Source organism: Leptopilina boulardi, unplaced genomic scaffold (assembly GCF_019393585.1).
Source record: "Leptopilina boulardi isolate dan_hultmark-lab unplaced genomic scaffold, ZJU_Lbou_2.1 LbouV2_112, whole genome shotgun sequence".
Classification (NCBI taxonomy): domain Eukaryota; kingdom Metazoa; phylum Arthropoda; class Insecta; order Hymenoptera; family Figitidae; genus Leptopilina; species Leptopilina boulardi.
In genome coordinates, this window is record NW_026137655.1 from 910,042 (window position 1) to 930,399 (window position 20,358).

The following is a 20,358-nucleotide window of genomic DNA, read 5'->3' on the forward strand; positions in this document are numbered from 1 at the left end:
TTCGGTTATCAAGTTTACAGTAAATTCACTATAAAATAAAAAAATCTTGAAATAAATATATTATAAATATTAAATGTGGTTACTTTGTTTTTTGAATTGAATTTAGAAAAAGTTGTTACAATTTTTAAAATATTTTTTTGTTTAAATAAAAATTTATGTTTGTAATTTGATGTAAAAAACGATTCTAAAGATAAAAAAAAATGAACGCAATTTTGATAAAAGCTGTTAAAATTAAAAAATCCTAAAATTTAATTGAAGTTTTGTGGTGTATGTGTGTATATATAGGCACTTCCATCTCTGGCAATATTGACATGCCTATGTTCACATATGACCATATACATATACATGTGCTGATTATGAGTTCATGGCCTCTCCGTTTGATATGAATCCGACGCACGGATTGGTATGGAACACGTTTTATGCAAAGGAATGCCCTTTGAACAAACCACATATATATAGGTACTCCACACATTGTGGTTGCTTTTCGAATGCTATACAGTCTTAATGCCAAATCTTTACCCTAATATATATATACCTAATATAGATTCGAATTCAGCAATATTATTAGAAAAAATTTATTTCAAACTCTATATTTTTATTAAAATTTTTGAAAAATGATAATAATTATGAAAAAAAAAATTACATAAAAGAGTAAGCGCTCATTTTTAAAATTGTTACATCAAAGAATATTCGTAATTGGAAGGTGCATCCGTTTGAGCAAAATAATGTAGTGTGCGAGTCTCGCTCGTTTTAATTTTACCAACCACCCCCGCCCTCCCCCAATTCCACCCCCTCCACCCCTCATGGGCAAAATTACCCAGAGAACAGTGGGAATTGGGCGGAGCGAATAACCAACAGTCGCATCAGAGACATATATATATATATAGAAATATACTATATATATATGTTGGTAGTTTTTAATATTCGAGAATGATAAACAAAGTGAAATCTAACGAAGTGGATGGGAGCAATGTAATAAAATTTGCTTTTGAGTTTCGTCGACGAACAAACATTCAGGGAAAACCAGACAAATGGTTTCCTTTCTGTTTCAATTATTCCATATTTTCTCTGCCGCTATATATATACATTTCAATCATCGCTTTATATATTCAGAGCTCTCTACAATTGCAATATTGCTATAACGATGTCAAGATGGATATTTTGCTGAAAATAATATTATTCTTTTTATTTATTTGTTTCTATACGCGCGCCAAGGGAAATCTTTTATATTTGAGAAAAATCAAATTTATTTAAATCAAATGAAAATATGCCTAATTATTTTTTTTGTTTTTGTTTTAAATATATAAAAAAATTATTTATTATTATTAAATAAATAAAATTATTTAATCTCTAATTCTGAATAAGTTAAAATTTTTAACTAATTTGATATTAGTTACTTTTTGCTTTTGAATTAGTTAAATTTTACTAATTCTATAAAGCAAAAAGTGAATCACTGATTCAAATTAGTTAAAAATTGTATACTAATTCGAATTTATATAGAGTAGCAGAAATAAAATTTTATTTAGAAGGAAAATTTTATCTGTAAATATTACAATCAGAGAAATGGTATATTTGTCTCCGAGCCTACTAACTCATTTATTTGTTGCAAATATATTTTATTTCATTGAAATAAAAAATTTATTTGAGTCAAAGAAAAATTTATTTCTGACAAATAAAAGTTTATTTACGCCAAATAAATAAGTTAGTAGGCTCTGAGACAAATATACGTTTATTTAACTCAAATATATTTTATTTGGTTCAAATAAATCATTTCTCTGCGTGTAAATGAATTCTTGAAAATTAGATGGTTTTAATGGAAACTTTTATGAAAATAAATTTAATATTAATGAATTCAAATTTATACCGAAAACGTGAATTTAGTTTCAATTTAAACAACGAGAGAAATGTTTTATTTAAACCAAATATAATATATTTGAGTTAAGTAAACGTATGTTCAGAGTTTTGTTTAAACCAAATATACCTATTTTTTTTTGTATTAACAGAATTTTTTGGGTTATTACAAACAAAATTCGTTTAATTCAAATAAATATTTATTTGATCTAAATAAACATTTAGTTTATTTGAATAAATTTTTCAAATGAAGAAATAATTTAATTGAACGAAATAAACGTTTACACAGAAAATTAAAAGGCTTTAAAATAAGCTGCAACGCATATTATTTTAATTTAATTTTTCTTATTTTAATACCAAAATGGATTAAAATAAACAAAATTGAATTAAAATAATAAGCGTTGCAGCTTATTTTAATGCCTTTTAATTTTCTGTGATAGTTTATTTAAGCAAAATTTTGATTAACTGTATAGCAATGTATTTATTTGGTTGATTCAACTAAAATTTAGTTGTTTCAACCAAAATTTGGTTGTTTCAACCAAAATTTGATTGTTGCAACCAAATTTTTTTCTGAGAATATATATATTAATTTGCCTTAGAGCTTACTAACTCATTTATTTGGCGTAAATAAAACTTTTATTCAAATCAAATAAAACTTTATTTGAATCAAATAAATATTTATTTGTATCAAATAAATATTATATTTGAATCGAATTTATTTCAAATATAATACACTGAAAAAAAATTTATTTAATTTAAATAATTGGTTATTTATAAATATTTCCTTGAAACCAAATAAGATTTTTATTTCTGTCAAATTTTATTTGTTTTAAATATAAAAATTGTTTGGTTTAAATACAGTTTATTTGATCCAAATAAATAATGTTATTTATTTTGATTATTTATTATTCCTTGTTTTTTTTAAACAAATTTTTGATAAAAAATTATTTCAATAACAGTTAGACTAACAGTAAAATATAGTAATAAATAAACTATATTTAATACAAATAAATATATTTATTTGATAATAGTTAAGTAACAGATCATTTGAAACAAATAAAATTTTTTTCAGTTATTAATATTATACTTATTATTATTATTATTATTATTATTATTATTATTTATTATTATTTTATTCGTTGTCTAATCCAATATTTAGAAAATAAAAAAAAATTATATATATATAGCTTGAAAGGAATTTTTTTTAATAAAAAATAATATTATGAATGAAATTGCATTTTTTTTTTTTTTTGACCGCAAATACAATCAATAATGTTTGTAATGCTGGAAGGAATGAAAATTTATTGCTTTTTCAGTTTGACATGATTTTGATATGTCGCGAGAGTGAATTGACGGCATGGTAAATTTCGTTGTGACTGTATAGTATATTTCGGAGAGGGTGAACCATGAATGCAAGTGTTTGGCCACTGTGATTCGTCATGCATATTTGCGAGGTTGGAAACCGCACCTGCAAACTGTGAACCACATACTTGTCCCTCTATACATCCCTCACTGGGGTAAAATGTCATACGTAATATAAGACCATTGCTAACATTTATGAGCCTGACAGCTTTCAATAACGATGCAATCTCATATTCAAGACCTTTCACATCGTTTCGCAGGTTACACTATTTCACGCGGGACAATTATTATTTTACACGCGTTGCACATGAAAATAATTGATACCTGCGTGTGTGTTTATTAATTGTAACAAAATTTTGTTAATTCCAACAAAAGTTTATTAAATAGAAACAAAAGTTTATAATACACTCAAAGAAATGGTATATATTTGTATTTCGACTCATTTGATTGTTGTAAATATATTTTATTTCATTTAAATAAAAAATTTATTTGAGCCAAAAAAAAATTATTTATGACAACTAAAATTTTTTTTACGCCAAATAAATAAGATAGTAGGCTCTGAGACAAATATAGGTTTATTTAAATCAAATATATTTTATTTGATTCAAATAAATCATTTCTCTAGGTGATAATTGAAAAAAGTCTATTAATAGAAAGAAATAAAGCAAATATTTTATTAGAAGAGACAATATAGTTGATTGGGGTACACTTTTTCTGAAAAATAATTTCTAAATTTTTTTTTTAGAAATATATGAATAATACAGAATTTTTCCATTCCGTAATAATATATTAATGTAATTTTTTTTTTGATTTTCGATTTTTCGAAAAGAAAAGATTTTTACAAATTTTCATTTATTTTAATTATTTACTAATTATTAAATATAAATTGTATTCTGTATTTTGAAATAAATATCATTTAATTAATTCAAATAATAATTATTTGATACAAATAAATATTTATTTTATTCATTTACAGTAAATTCTGAAATATTATTTAAATACAAAAATTTATTAAAAATAGAACAAAAATTCCAATTCACCGAATTTTAATTTTTTCGAATTTTTAATTGATATAATTTTTAAGATGCCGAATTTTCATCTATCCGAAATTACAAACAATCGAACAAACAATTGACACAAAAGATTTGGGCGCAATTTTTGAAAATTAACCAATCACGATTTTCTGAATAATTTCTAATTGGTCAATTTTCAAAAAATTGCGCCCAAATCTTTCTATGTCAATTGTTTCTTCGACCGTTTGTAATTTCGGATAAATGAAAATTCGGTATCTTAAAAATTATATCAATTAAAAATCCAAACAAATTAAAATTGTCTTTAATAAAAAATCATGTAAATTAAATGACTATATAAAATAAAAGTTCTGCCAAACAAAAATTCGGTAGCTAAAAATTTTGTTTAAGTAAAAATTCGTATATTAAAAAAAAGAAATTCTATCAATTGCTAATTTGAAAATTGAAAATTCGCCTAAAAAATAATTATTTCTAATAAAGTGTTTTAAAAATGAAAATTATAATTACAGTGGTATTATCCGAACTATAACCTAGACAGGACCGGGTTCGGATGATAGAAATTTGAAATTTTTTTATATAACTAAATTAAAACAATGGAACAGTTAAACTATATATAATATTTAATTTTGTATGATATTTTAAATGTACATAAATATTTATATTAAATTAAATATATATATTAAATAATAATTAAGATATAAATATATTAATAAAATAAAAAACGATTTTTTAAAAGATTTTTTTAAATGTTATTTTGCTTTGGAAAATTATATATATATATTTTTTTAGCGAAATTTGAATGATGAATTTTTAAAAATGAAAAAAAATATATAAAAATAAATTGTATGATTCGGAAAGGCAAAAAATAGTTCGGATCAAATGTTTTTCAGTTCGGATAATCGAGATTCCACTGTAATTATTTTCGTGGGATAATCATGCTCACCAATTTATATTATATTGTAATAAAATTATATTATACATAGAATTAAAATTATATAAATTATATAAAATTATACACTCAGAGAAATGGTATATTTGTCTCCGAGCCTACTAACTCATTTATTTGTTGCAAATATATTTTATTTCATTGAAATAAAAAATTTATTTGAGGCAAAGAAAAATTTATTTCTGACAAATAAAACTTTTATTTACGCCAAATAAATAAGTTAGTAGGCTCTGAGACAAATATACGTTTATTTAACTCAAATATATTTTATTTGGTTCAAATAAATCATTTCTCTGCGTGTATTGAAATAACTGAGCGAAAAATTGTTTTTAATTGGTGATGAAGAATAATTTGCATTAGAGTGAATTGCTTTTGTTGGAGAATTGTAAAGGTAGAAAACAACACTTGGAAAGTGTTGCTAATCGCAATTCATGTGATTCAAATCGTAAAAAGCATAACCACTTTGCAATACGGATATATAAGGGGTGTGTATATATATGTATATAGGGAAGAGCAACGTTGATCGCATTCATAACATCAGACAGTGTAATAAAAGTCAGCTCCTATCCCTCGATGGGAGATGGGGTGAACAAGGGAATCAAAAAGCTTCCGAGAGGTCGAGGGGGGTAGAATTGTCAGCAGCGTAGAAACTATATAGCTACAATTTCTATTGGATCTTCAATTTCGTATATAGAACTTATGAAATTCGTTTTTCCACATCGTCAAATTCTATATATCGTATATACACATTTCTCGCCAAAAAAAAATCTTCTTTAAAATTCTCAAAACATTTATAATAAACAAATTTTTGAATATATTAATTGTTTTAAATTTCTTGAAAAAAGAAGAAATATAAAATTATATAAATATATAATAAATTATGAAACTAAAAAAGCAACTGGAAAAAAAATTTTTTTTTTTAAATACCTAATAGAAATTCTACGCCAATGTCGAAAAGCGTAGAGCCATCTAAGAGTCAGAAATATGTGGTAGCCAGTTAGAGGAATTATATATAGGTTGTTTGTAGTTATTCCCTTGCACCCTTGGAACATCATTTTGGATGATATCAATTTAGCAACCCCCCCCCCCTCCCCCCACCCCCGGTCAAGTGGTTCCTCCTACTCAAACGTGGCAGTAGAACGAAGGCAAAGAATTTCATTTAGAGCAGATTAGACAGATTAGCGACCAACGACGCACGACAAAAGACCCTCTTGAACTTATTCGAATACTACTTTTACAGTAACAGAGTCTCTGCGTATATATACATGAAAATCATTTACCAGAGTCTTTCATCTCATCAAGTGGGCAATTTTAAATGTTAATTCTAGCAAAACATGCATCTATCCTTCAAGAATGCGAATTAGTTTTTTTTTTTTCTTTTAAATTATTTATTTATTATTTTATTATTAATAATTTAATATTATTATAATATTATTAAATATTAATACAATATTAATATAATAGTAATAAATTATAAAACATAATTAATAATAAATAATAATAATTGATTTATTACTTTTTTAACAAAGTTGTATTGGGATTGTTAAAATTTATTCCATTAAAATTTTTTCTCTTTTTGTAAATTTCTAATACATTCAGAGAAATGATTTATTTGAACCAAATATAATATATATTTAAGTTAAATAAATGTATATTTGTCTCAGAGCCTACTAATTTATTCATGACAAATAAAATTTTTATTTAAATAAAATAAATAATTATTTGCAACCAAATAAAATTTATTTCCAACAAATAAATAATTATTTGCAACAAATAAAATTTATTTCCAACAAATAAATAATTATTTTGCAACAAATAAAATTTATTTCCAACAAATAAATATTTATTTGGCTCTGAGACAAATATATATCTTTTCTCTAGGTGTATTTTTAGTAAGAAAGAACGTTTTTTAATTTTGTAATTCCTTGTACATGAAAAATAAATAAATTATTATTATTTTTTTGTTGGATGTAAAAAAATTTGCTTACAATTATTATTATTATCATTATTATTATCATTATATTTTATAATAATATTATATTTTATATTTATAATTGATTTATTGTATTAATCCGCTACATGGAAAAAATTTTTATCTGGAACAGCGATATATTTCTCCAGAAGAGCGAAAACTATCGCTGTTTTTAGTGAACATATCGCTGATCCAGGTGAAGATTTTTTTCCATGTAGTTGAAAATTTAATATTGTTTATTTTTTTGTAATGGGCTTTTTAGGATTCAAAGTGGAAAAAAATCAACGCGTGTGAAAAAAATAAACAATACTAAATATAAAATATATAATATATAAAATACAATAAAAAAAATAGTAATAATAATAATAATAATTATTATTATTATAATAATGATAATAACAATATAAGTAATATATTATAATATAATATATGAAATTTAAAATAATACTAAATTATTGCTACTTTTATTATTTATTGATGTTTAATACATTAATATTATTATTAACTTATTGTTTAATTAAAAAATGTACATCCTAATAAAATTTATATATTAAAAAAAAGTTAAAAATTTTTATGTTTTTAATAATTATATTTGATATTGTTATAATCCGTCAAAAAAGAAAAAAAAATCAATTTCTGTATTAATTAACTGTATCATTTGTCTGTCCAAAAGAGATGTTTCAGGTGGGCAGATTAAATCTGAAACCGGATTTTATCATATTTAACCCTTTAAATCTTTTTACACACAGTCCTTTTTGCCATCGTTTAAAAGGATATATTTCAACGTTAATTAACGATCCTATATTTATAAATGGATTTCCATTTACGCAATTTAAAATATAATATTTTGCAATATAAATTTATTTTTTTATTCAAAAAAAATATATTTATAATTTTATTGTATATACACCCAGAGAAATTATATATTTATTTCAGAGATAAAAATAAATATTTATAATTGTTTCAAATAAATTTTATTTTGTTTAAATAAATTTTAGTTTTTGGTTTAATTAAAATTTTCAATAAACAAAATTTTATTTGCACGTGCTAAAATTTTATTTGTTCTGATTTCTGAATTAATTATAATTATATTTATAATTTTTGTTTTATTTAAATAAACTGGTTTCTAGTTCTGAATTTTATTAATTATTATTAAAATATGTTTTTGTAATAAAAAAAAAAATATCACTTAAAAAAAATCATTATCTTTTAAAAAAAAACTAATAAAGATTTTTTTATGAAAATCAGAGTTGGATATTGGAAATTTACATTGAAATGAAAAAAAAATATAAATAAATCAGGTATGTATAAAATAACTAACCAGCGAAAGAATTTTATTCAATTCAAGATAATAGCGCCATCCGTTTTCACGTATTGCAAGCTTGAAGGGTTTATTGATTTTTATTAAAATAGAAGAAAAGCAGAAAACATCCCTTATTTTGGTGATCTTTTTTATCGATAGTAGTTAGAATAAACGTCTTTTATTTATTTCAGTCAAAAATTATTGATATTGTTTTTTTTTTGTCGTGATTTAATAAAATTGTCATATAATTTTAATTAAATAAAATTACAATTTATAAACAAATAAATTTTTTTATTACATGTAAATTCGGACGATGGAAATGTATATAATAATTAATAATAACTATTGGTATTAATAATTTAAAAAAAAAAAACTGTATTTCGTTTTTGCGGACCATATTAATTAGTTTGAATAACTTAAAAATAACTGATAATAAAAATTAAACATAAAAATGAATTAAATTATTTAAAAGTTCAATTAAGGGCAATTTGTTTCTTCGATTAATTCAACGAGACTTTAAAATATCTTTCTCTCTCTACGTATTAATAGATATTCTCCAAGAACTTTAACTGTTTTATTGAGAAGCCTGCAAACCTATAATTAACTGTTCATTTCTTGCAATTCTCAACTATATATGATTTAATACTTGTGTATTTTTGCATTGCGTATGCATTATAAATTGCGACTTTCGGTTTTTTCCTATTCTTCATTGTTTTTTTTTTATTAATCATTTAATTGCTCAAATTTTGTTAAAACATTAAAAAAATAATAAATTAATTAATAAATAAAAAATTGTTGATTATAATTTAAATAATTTAATAAAATTCGTAAAATATTCATTTTGTGTTTCAATTTAGAATGGCGCGACGTATATTTGGTTCAATTTACATATATAATGAACTGGACTGATAAATTAAATTTTTTCATTCTTTTATTTTAAATAGATTTATATATAAAGATGCGAATATAAAATTTTTTCAAAAAAAAATTTTTAATTTCAATACAGAATAACTTTGTTAGATCTAAAAATAAATTGTATTGATATATTAAGTATCTTTCAAATGCAATATTAATTATTCAAGTCATATCCCCATAGGTATTGTTCAGTCTATATTGTACAAGATAAAAGTGATGCTTTGCATTTTTTATATATATACAAACAGCTGTTGACAAAAGAAAAAAGGAATCTTTATTAAAAAATAATTAAATTTTTTAAAAATATTAACAATTATTATTAAAATAATGAAATAAATTCTGTCGACCGAATGATAAAATCATTCTTTATATTATATTAATAATTATTGTTGTAATATTTCCAAATATATTGAAAATTTAAAATATATTTTTTCTTATGATAAATATTGATAATTATCCTGTAATGGTATCAAAGATGTGACTTTTTTTTAATAATTAATTACAGTTTTTTTTTTAAATTGATGATTCTATGACTAAAAAGATTTTCTTCTCAAAGAAAAGAATGTGAAAGTAAACAAAGCAATAAATTATGTCATGAGTTTGTTTAATCGAGGAATTAAAATTTAGTCAGATATGCGAAAATAAATTCATGTCCTCGTTTATGAATTTGATAAGAAATAAAAAAATGTTCATTTTTTACATCAACTTTATTTTATTCAATTTTCTTTTTATTCCACTAATTTAGAGTTATTTAATTTATTATCAAATGTTTAATTAAAAAATAATTAATTTATTGTCAAATATCAAAAAAAAAAATTTATTTTTTATCTATTAATTTTTATAGAATATTCATTGATATTTTTTTTATATCAAAGAAGACAATTTTTTTTTTGTTATTAAAATATTGAATTAGGTATCAACAAAAAAAAAAAACTAATTTTGTAAAATTAAAGAGGGGGAAGAGTCCTAAGAGTGGGAAAGTACAATGACTCGACTCCTGGGTTTACAACCATCAAATCACTCCCTCTTATGTTTCTACCTATGTTTGTGTTACAATACCATTCAGTATCATTTTCACCATCAAACCGTGTTGTTTAAATTCACCTTTCTTAATCATTAATAAATTTCAATTAAAAAAAGTTCCAAATAAAAAATTTCGAAACAAAACAAAAAATTTCGAAAAATAAATAATTTATAAAATAATTAATTATAAAAAAACTTATTTTTTTCGATATGTCTTTTTGTTTTAAATAACGAAAAAAAAATGACACACATATTTGAAAAAGTTGGCTCAAAATCAAAACAAAAACCAAAATTATTGTCGGTTTTTGAAAAATCAAAAATAAATTTAACGAAGAAAAAAGAAATTGAAAATGACAATACAAGTGAAGTGTTTAAAAAAGACAATTCTTATGCAAATAATAAACATCTTTCAATTATTACCGATACTGTATTGAATGAGGATTATTATAAATATTTTAAACAATTTAGTGAATTAGAAAGTTTTGAACCACTATCATCAAAAACTTTGCGAAGAAATAAAATTAAAACTAAAGAAAAAATAATAATTATTAATAAAAGTGAATGTGATGGTGTACAACTTGAAGAAGGTGAAGAAGAAAACAAAAATTTTGGCTGTGGATTATATTTTAAGATAAAACGAGAAATTATCAAAAGTCTTCGACATAAAATTGATCCAAGTACAAGGTAATTAAGAAATTTTTTTTTTTGGACTTAATTAGATATTTCAAGTTTTTTCGTAATATTACTATATATCCATTGTATAAGAAAGGATAATGTATTTAATTGATCAATGGAAAATAGTTGTCATGAGCGGCTAATACAAGGTCTCATGTAAAAAAAAAAATTCAATAATTTTATTAAAGAAAAATTCAATGGAAAGTGAATTTTTTCTCTAAAATTCGAAATTGGTGTATTTAATTGGGAAAAAAAGTAAATACTTATAAAAATAAAAATTTAAGCCATTAACACTTTACTAAAAAAGTGAAAAAAACTAATTTTTTTCTATAATTTTTTAAAAAATAATAATAAATAATAAATAAATAATTGTTAATAAAAACAAGAAAAAAATCATTTACTTTGCAGATACAAAATTTATGAATGAATCGATAGAAATTTGCAAATTATTTAACTAAAGCGGCTTTCATAAATGATGTCACAATTCAAGGGAGATGGGGGGTGTAAGATTGCCAAAAAACCTGTGACATCATTTATATGGAAGTCGAATTTTTATTTTTAAATATAAATCAATAAATTAGATGATTTCATTCATTTCTCACAAAAAGCATTGGAAAATTCACACTTTTGTAACAACAAAAAAAAAAAAAAAAAAATGATCTTATTTTACAATATATTCGGATTCCCACAGTGTACTCGAGAAACCCCCTGAAAACTGGTAATTCTCCAGAGGGAAACGTAGACAGTGACTCAACCGGGTAAATGATAGATACAGTTGATTATTCAACTAGCAGTAGCGTAATAAGTCATTTTCCAAAGTATAATTTTTAAATTTTTTGATTTTTCTTAAAATTATTTTTCATAAATAATTTAACAGAAGATTTAGATTAAATTTTATTATAAAATATTATTATAAATAAATTATTATTGTAAACTATATTTATAAGTATAAATATAATTATATAAATTTATAAATTATAAAGAAAATATTCAAATAAATTTAGTTTCTAATTTTACTGAAATTTAAAAAAATATACACTAAAAACAAAATTTATTTATTAATTATTTATTATTTTTCTATTATACTATTTTATTATTTATTATTTATTATTTATTTGATTCCAATAATCAGTTATTTGGCTATTATCAAATAAATATTTATTTGTATTAAATAATTATTATTTAATCTAAATTAAATGGTATTTACTGCTTCAATTAATAAATTATTAATTCCATTATTGAATTCAAATAAAAATTATTTGATGCAAATAAATATTTATTTAACAAATAAATTACCCGATTATTTGAATCAAAATTTTTTTCAGTGTTTATAATTAAGTAGTCAATATTTTTTTATAATTAGTTATTATTAGTTTATTTTTTATTTTTTTTAAATATTTAAGGGAAATAAATAATAATTTAAGTATAAAAAATTTATTACTTTCATTAATGTCATATTCCAAGAATCATTTGCGTAATCAATGAAAAATTTAATTTTTTTTTTCTTTTAAACTTATAATTTATAAAATGCAATTAATGTTTCAACAACTTCTAATTGTTGACAAGTATGCATATATAATTATACTTGCTAACAATATACCAAAGTTGAAATATTTGAACTTTGGAATTTATTTTTTTTTTTGCATGATAAAAAGAAAAATTTGACAATTTAGAGTAATGTAAATAATTAAATTAATAAAAAATTATTATAATATAAAAATGTTTTATTTGAGCGAATATTAAATTTCGGGTCTAATTTGAAAAAAATTAGGAAATAGAAATTTAAAATCCGTTTAATACGGCACTGTAGGGTTATTTATTTTATTTTTATTTTTTTTTTTTGAATGTGCACCTGAAACATACAGTAAAAGTACATTTACGTGTGGCACAGCACGTGTAATGTACTTCCCGCGTTCATCGGACCTGAACGATTGAAGGGACCACGGTTCGTGATTCGAATGCCTCTTTTGTAACTTGTTTTCATATATATACATATATAATGCGAAGGATTCCTCTTTAAAATACTCACGATTTAAGATAAGCCATATGATTTTATTTGTGAAAGTTTTTCCAGTAATTTTAAAAATTGTTCGAAAATATAGATAAAGCATGATTTTATTTTTTTTATTTTTAAAAACAAATCCTTTTCAAAAAAATTTTAGAATTTAATATATAAATAAAGAAAACGAAATTTAAAATTTAAAAAAAATAATAATAAATATTGCATAAAAAATCATAAATAAATTAAATATATAAAGTACAATAATTATCCCTTCTTATTTGAATAATTATTGTTAGGGTTGTAAATTGACAGGGTGCTTTAAATCTCCCCTTTATGAAATTCCTCCCTGTCGCGTGCTAAGCAGGTGGTTTTCTGACCCTTAATTCACAAAAATACATTAATCTAATGTCCCCAAGTACTTTATTTTATTTTTTCCAAGCGCCCAAATTTAATATATTTAATAATTCGATTTTTGTTTAATAATAATCAATAAAAAAAAACCTGTAATATAAATAATTTTATTATTATAATTTTTGTTCAAGTTTTCAAATTATACATTTTATTCTAATTTAGAATTTTAATCTTAATTTAAAGTGTCTTGATTGCTAATTAAAAATAATGTTTTAAATTTAGAATATAATTTTTTTCAGTCAATAATTTAATGAATTTTGATTATTTACAATATGCGATGCGATCTAAAAAAAAATGCCTTACATTAAAATTGGGTTTAAAATTATAATATCATCTTTTTCGATAAGCCAAAAAAAAAATTACCATTTTCCACGTATAACAATTTATAGATATGTGAAAAAAAAGTTATTTGATTTAAATAATCCGTTATTTGATCGTTGAAATTCACAAAGTTTATGATCAACGATTGAAGAAAAGAATAATTTTCACTTAGTAATTAATAATTAATTTTTTTGCCTACAAATTCTTTTCTTAAATTTTTATACAGTTTTAGTTTCATAATTATTGAACATAGAAAAGAAATTTTTAGATGAAAAATTATATAATAATATTGGCATTGAAAAATATTTTTTCATCTAAATAGTTGATCTAAATCTTTGTGGAATTTTATCAACGTTACTTTACTATAATCAAATAAATATTTACTTTTAAATAATTTTTGAAACCAAATAATTGTACTTTATTTGAATCAATAATTTCTGTATTTGAAACAAATACGATTTAATTGAGTCAAATAATAATTATTTAATAAAAAATAAATATTTATTATAATAGTCAAGTAATCGATTATTTAAATCGAATTTTTTTTTTTAGTGCAATATATAACATAGGAAATTATACACTTGATATTGTTCGAATCCATTCTCTGTGTGTTGATAGTCGGGTATAAACTCCAGGAATTTGTGGTTGTGCACAACCATATCCGAAAGAAATAATCCCATAAACAGTATATCTATCGCCAAGTGGTCCACCTGAATCACCTGTACAAGCATCAAGTCCACGACCACCATAACAAATATGCAAATTATTTCGCAAAATTTCAGGATACACTAAAGAACATTTTTCATAGCTCACAAATGGTACTCGAGCTCCCATTAAATATGTTGAAACCACTGCTTTTTCCTGCAAAAAAAAAAATTACTTTTTTAATTAAATTACAAAATTCAAATATTATATTTGAAATTAAATTATAAAATTGAAATATTTTTTGAAAATTAAATTACAAAATTGAAATTTTATTTGAAATTAAATTACAAAATTGAAATTTTATTTGAAATTAAATTACAAAATTGAAATATTTTTTGAAATTAAATTACAAAATTGAAATATTATTTGAAATTAAATTACAAAATTAACTGAAAATAATTGAAATATTATTTTCAATTAATGTAATAATTTTTTTTTATTTTCTCAAAAAAAAAAAAAAAATTCAAAATTTAAGCCATATAAAAAATTATTTTACCTTTCTTGACATACGATTGCCAGTAGATGACATTGTTGAACCCCAACCGGAAATGACAAGTATTGGAGGATCATATTCTAAATCAGCAGATGGTAATTTTGCCGGTTGAACGAAAATTGAAAATCTGAATTTAGGTGAAACTTTAAATAGTGCAATATCATAAAGTGGAATTCTTTCATGTAAAAATGAAATATCACGAACTACAACTTCCGTCACTCGATGTAATGATCCACCTCTTTGAAATTGATCTGATCCCGCTCGAACCACATATTGTTTTGGATCCAGAATTCTGCTAGTATTTTAAAAATATTTTAATTAAAATAATATTTTAAATTAATTTATAGAAAATAATATTTTAAATTAACTTATAGAAAATAATATTTTAAATTAATTTAGGTATAGAAAATAATTTAATAATTAAATTTGAAGAAAAAAAAATTTTTTTTTTGGATTTTTTATTATAGATCAAATACTTACAAACAATGTTGTGCTGTTAGTCCCCATTCTTCCGATAAGATAATAGCACCACATTGAAAACCTTTTTGTCTAAGATGAACAGACAGCTAATTTTTGTGAAAAAATACCATTTCAAAAAATTGTTTCAAAAAATAATTTTTTTTTTTTTTATTTAAATAAATCAGAAATATTTATTTAAATAAATTTATTATTGCAATAATTTAATTTACCATGTACGGTCGATCTATAATTGGTAATCTCTGTCCTCCGACGACTTTAGATTGTGCATATAAAATTGTCTTGTTTTTATTTCCTTGTGCACTCGTGGAGAAAATTATTATTTCTTAAAATAGAAAAATTTATTAATTACTAATTATTTTATTAAATAATAATAAATATTAATAATAAAAGTAGGTACTTACCGAGAATCCAGACGAGACTGAAAGTAATCCTCATTTTCAAAGTGATGTTTTACATCTGAAGATTTTTTCCACCACCAACTTGTAAATAAAGGCCCCCGGTTTCATTATTTAAAAAAAGTGGGATAAACTGACAAAGAAGTGTCTAGGGAATACAAAATACCGCAAGCAAAGTTCTATATGTATACAAATAATCTTTATGAAGAGTCTAACAGGTAACAATAATTTATGGGTCATGATATATACAGGTCTTTTTTTTTATGAATCATAAAATCCACGCTTAGAAATGCTACTTTTCAAAACTAAGATTAAAAATAATAACGCTGAAAAATTTGTGGGTCACTGAGTGTAAAAACATATATTCTTCAAAATTTATCTTATTTTAATTTTCAATCATTGTAATTTATATAACTTTCTCTTTCATATTATTTCAAATTTTTCACATTTCTTTATTGTTTTTATTTTTTCTTTTATTTTCCATTTTTTCTTTCAATATTGTTTTTTAGTAAATGAGAAAAAAAATCTCATTTATTAAAAAATGATAAATTAACATCTTTTTTGTACCTTTTTCTTGAATTTCTTTCAATTGTTTTTTTTTAGTAAATGACAAAAAATAATATTTAACAAAAAATGGTAAATTTACATTTTTGTACCTTTTTTTTTTTTAATCTTCATATTATGTCATTACGGAAAATGACCTAGAAAATCTATACTGTCCTCATTTACCTGCCTCTGATATCTCTCTGAACTGCAGAGATTTTGTTTCTTTTGATAATAGTTCTAGTTGTGAAATAAATGATAACAGTTATGAAGGTAGTAAAAAATAATATGTCAGTTATAATTATATGAATTTTATTTTAAATCAAAATTTTTTCGAATTTTCTGATTTTGAAAAAAAAAAATTTTTTTACGTAAATATAGAGGAATTTGAAAAATTGAAATCGTAAAGGAATCGTTTTTTTCGTTTTCCAAATTGAAATAAAGGTATTTTTTCTTTAATTTCTTCTTCTTCTTCTTCTTCTTCTTCTTCGTTTTCCGTCTCTTCATCTTCAATTTCTTCTTGATCATCAATATTTTCATCTTCATTATCATCACTGTCGTTCTCATTTGAATCTAGTTCTGGTATTTCTTCATTCTCCACAGGAAATGGTTGTGAAATATTAATATTTTGTGATATTAAATATGTAACTGCAGAAAGTGTCTCGAGAAACATTAGTACCAATAAAATATTTGTAAGTCCACCATTGAAAACTGAATTTTTCTTTGACAAATCTCGATTTTTTAGATGACTCATCGTTCTCAGCATGTTGTCAAAAAGATCTTCTGTTGACATTTTTTGATGAAAATAAGGAAATTCTAGAAAAACAAAATTCGATTAATGCATTATCTAATTTTTAAAAATTTGGAAAAAAATAAAATTGAAATAAATAAAAACAATATCATTAAAATAAAATTAAATTAAATAAGTAAAAAATTTAGCTAATTAAAATTTTTTACTAATACAAATTCAGTGATAAATGAAATTATTGTAATTAATGACAAAAAAAATTTAAAAATTACCTTCTTGAATTACAGTGAGACCATTAGAATTCTCATAATAATCAACGTCAAACTTGTAACTAGAATCACGATTAAAAATTGCTCTTATTAATCTTGATAAATACATCAATATTGAACCAAAAAGTGTCGGATTTGATTGTTTTGATAAAATTTTCACTAATGACTTTTCTAAATAGAGAGGAATTTGATTAAATACAACAATAGCATTTAATAATTGTTCAATAACTCCATTTTTGTAATTATAAAAAGATTTCGACACTTTTTTATATTCCTTCAAAACTTGTGGATTTTTTTTAAACATTTTTTTAAGAATATTCAATTTTTTTTGTCCAACTCGCCAAATCATGATATAATCACAACAATTACGAATTATTCTCTTTGTCACTAAATTTTTGGACATCACACTTGAAAATTGGTTAGTTATTTTAGATAAAGATTCACTTTCTATTTTGTGGCCGAAAAAATTTTCAATAATATATTTTACTTGATTTTTTGTACTTCTTAATTTTTTGTTATTAAAATCACATTTCAATTCATTTCTTTTTATTTTACATTCAGATTTTAAAATTCGTACATTGTTCATCCATTTTTTGGAAAATAATTTTTTCATATTTTCCAAAATTTCGTAACTTTCTGTTCCCTCTTGCGATAATTGTATTGGAATTTGATATTGTATACAAGAATATGCATTATTTAATTTTTGCATACATTTATCATATCCACCTGGGAATATATTTGCAAAAAAATAACACAAATTTTGAAATGTATTTTGATTTTTAGGCGGTGTTTTGAGATATTTTTTCAAATTATCCACTACTGAAGAATGTGAATATAAATATTTGATACCTCTTTTAATATTAGTATCATTAGTTGCACAATCGATGTAAATAAAAAATTTACTTGTAAAAAGAAATAAATCTTTAATTGGTAAATTTGATTTTACATTGAAATTTATCATTGAGTTTTGATTATCAAAAAAGAATTTCGTACCAATATTATTGATATCTGTGACAAGATCCATAAATTCTGTTGCAACTATTAATCCATTTTGAATTATGTTACTTTTCAAAGTATTATTCCTATCGGATAATGATACTTTAATAGGATTTGAATTATTATTTTTGAAAATTCCCAATTTTCTCCGAAAAGCTCGTATATTTTCCACAATAATTTCACTGGAAATGGTGATTGCTTTTTTAAAATTATTTTTAAATGAACATTTCCTAAAGTCCTGTAATAGATGTTTTTCCAATGGAACTGTTAAAAATAATATAAAAGATTTTACTGATTTTTCTACTTCTGTCACAGATTTTCCAAATATGAAATTTTTATCAGTTTTTAATGTTTTGATATTTATTTTTTCATTATAAATATCGTTACTTATTTTGCTCTCGACAAAAGTGCAGATAACTGAAATTTTAATATAATCGATTAACTTTCTTTTTTTACAGAAAAATAAAATAATAAACAAATTATTTGGGGTTTTTTTAATAAAAAAAAATTAAAAAAACTTGTTTATATAGGGTTTTTTAATTAAAAAAATAAAAATAACTAGTAATATAACTTACCTATTTGTAAAAGTACAACGAATTTTACACGATGCATTTTTGTAATGCTGTTATTTTCTAACTTTTCTTTCATTTTATATGTGAGATAATATCAATTCTGTCAAATTTTTGTAAAATATAGTTTTAACTGATTTTTATTACTCACATATTCATAAATAAGAGTATATCTTATCCTAAGAATGTTGCTAAGTTTCATTTGCATTTTTTTTCAAAGAAAAGCAAATGAGATAATTTTTAGAATCTCGTAAAAATAATCTTGTTAACTTAAAAATAAATACAAAATAGTTTCTATTTATATAAACTGAACTATTTTTACGTAATTATTGCTAATTAAATATAGTAAACAATAAAATAATAATAATAATACAAAATATTAAAAAATTAAATAAACATATTTTAAAAATATAAACATTTAAAGTAGACCTGTGCAAAATAAATCGAACCGAACTGTTCGAATTTTTACGCCGAGCCCAGTTCGAATGTCGAAAATCCGACATCCGAGTCAGTCCAGTTCGAATGTTGAAAGTTCGAAATTCGAGCCAGGGTCATTAAAAACCGAACAAAATTCGATTCGATTCGAACATTGCACAGCTCTAAAAAAATCCCTTTCAAAGTCAAATAAAATTAATCAGCATGTCTCTATTATTTTTTTTACCTTAAAACAACACCTAATACCTTCAAAAAACCTACCAATTGAACCTAAATTGCAGTAGACTAAGAATAATCAATTTTTTTTGATTTTTTTTAGATAGAATGTTTTCCTGGAAAATGAAGAAATCCCTTACAAATTCAAATAAAATTAATCAACATGTCTCTATTATTTTTTTACCTTAAAACAACTCCTTTTACCTTCAAAAAAAAACCTACCAATTGAACCTAAATTTCAGTAGACTAAAAATAATAAATTTTATTACATTTTTTTGAATAGAATGTTTTCCTGGAAAATGAAAAAATCCCTTACAAAGTTAAATAAAATTAAACAGCATGTCTCTATTATTTTTTCACCTTAAAACAACACGTAATACCTTCAAAAAAACCTACCAATTGAACCTAAATTGCAGTAGACTAAGAATAATCAATTATATTCCATTTTTTAGATAGAATGTTTTCCTGGAAAATGAAAAAATTCCTTACAAATTCAAATAAAATTAATCAGCATGTCTCTATTATTTTTTTACCTTAAAACAACACCTAATACCTTCAAAAAAACCTACCAATTGAACCTAAATTGCAGTAGACTAAGAATAATCAATTATATTCCATTTTTTTAGATAGAATGTTTTCCTGGAAAATGAAAAAATTCAAATAAAATTAATCAGCATGTTTCTATTATTTTTTTTAC

The 20,358-nt window shown here is 22.3% G+C and overlaps 3 protein-coding genes across 4 annotated transcripts in view; 1 reads left to right on the forward strand and 2 right to left on the reverse strand.

The window, feature by feature from the left end:
• Positions 1 to 10,685: 10,685 nt before the first annotated feature.
• LOC127279279 (protein unc-13 homolog 4B) overlaps positions 10,686 to 20,358 on the forward strand; it is a 32,103-nt gene continuing 22,430 nt past the window's right edge. Inside the window, exon 1 of the mRNA XM_051301573.1 lies at positions 10,686 to 11,087. The gene's annotated coding sequence lies outside the window, so the exon portion shown is untranslated. The remainder of the gene's footprint in view (positions 11,088 to 20,358) is intronic.
• Positions 14,303 to 16,041, reverse strand: LOC127279379 (trypsin-2-like). Of its 2 annotated transcripts, none has more exons than XM_051301709.1 (5): positions 15,892 to 16,041; positions 15,700 to 15,812; positions 15,491 to 15,576; positions 15,014 to 15,302; positions 14,303 to 14,673 (listed from the first exon to the last, which is right to left on the reverse strand). In XM_051301709.1, exons 1-5 carry the CDS (start codon positions 15,923 to 15,925, stop codon positions 14,386 to 14,388), a joined length of 810 nt encoding a protein of 269 aa, XP_051157666.1. In that variant the 5' UTR covers positions 15,926 to 16,041; the 3' UTR covers positions 14,303 to 14,385. The 2 variants fall into 2 exon arrangements, with proteins under 2 accessions (XP_051157666.1, XP_051157661.1); XM_051301704.1 differs by having other exon boundaries at positions 14,304 to 14,673; positions 15,014 to 15,305.
• Positions 16,617 to 19,047, reverse strand: LOC127279347 (protein dopey homolog PFC0245c-like). Its single transcript, XM_051301656.1, has 3 exons — positions 19,017 to 19,047; positions 17,449 to 18,858; positions 16,617 to 17,244 (listed from the first exon to the last, which is right to left on the reverse strand). The coding sequence occupies exons 2-3, from the start codon at positions 18,467 to 18,469 to the stop codon at positions 16,796 to 16,798; spliced, it is 1,470 nt and encodes a 489-aa protein (XP_051157613.1). The 5' UTR covers positions 18,470 to 18,858; positions 19,017 to 19,047; the 3' UTR covers positions 16,617 to 16,795.

Excerpts from the sequence above, each read along its gene's own strand:
- LOC127279379 (XM_051301704.1), bottom strand. The coding sequence starts at position 15,925 with ATGAGGATTACTTTCAGTCTCGTCTGGATTCTCG. Across the intron at positions 15,813-15,891 it reads CAGTCTCGTCTGGATTCTCG|AAATAATAATTTTCTCCACG; the intron begins GTAAGTACCTAC and ends TTCTATTTTAAG. Across the intron at positions 14,674-15,013 it reads GCAATCGTATGTCAAGAAAG|GAAAAAGCAGTGGTTTCAAC; the intron begins GTAAAATAATTT and ends TTTTTTTTGCAG.
- LOC127279347 (XM_051301656.1), bottom strand. The coding sequence starts at position 18,469 with ATGGATCTTGTCACAGATATCAATAATATTGGTACGAAATTCTTTTTT. Across the intron at positions 17,245-17,448 it reads TCTCACTGTAATTCAAGAAG|AATTTCCTTATTTTCATCAA; the intron begins GTAATTTTTAAA and ends TTGTTTTTCTAG.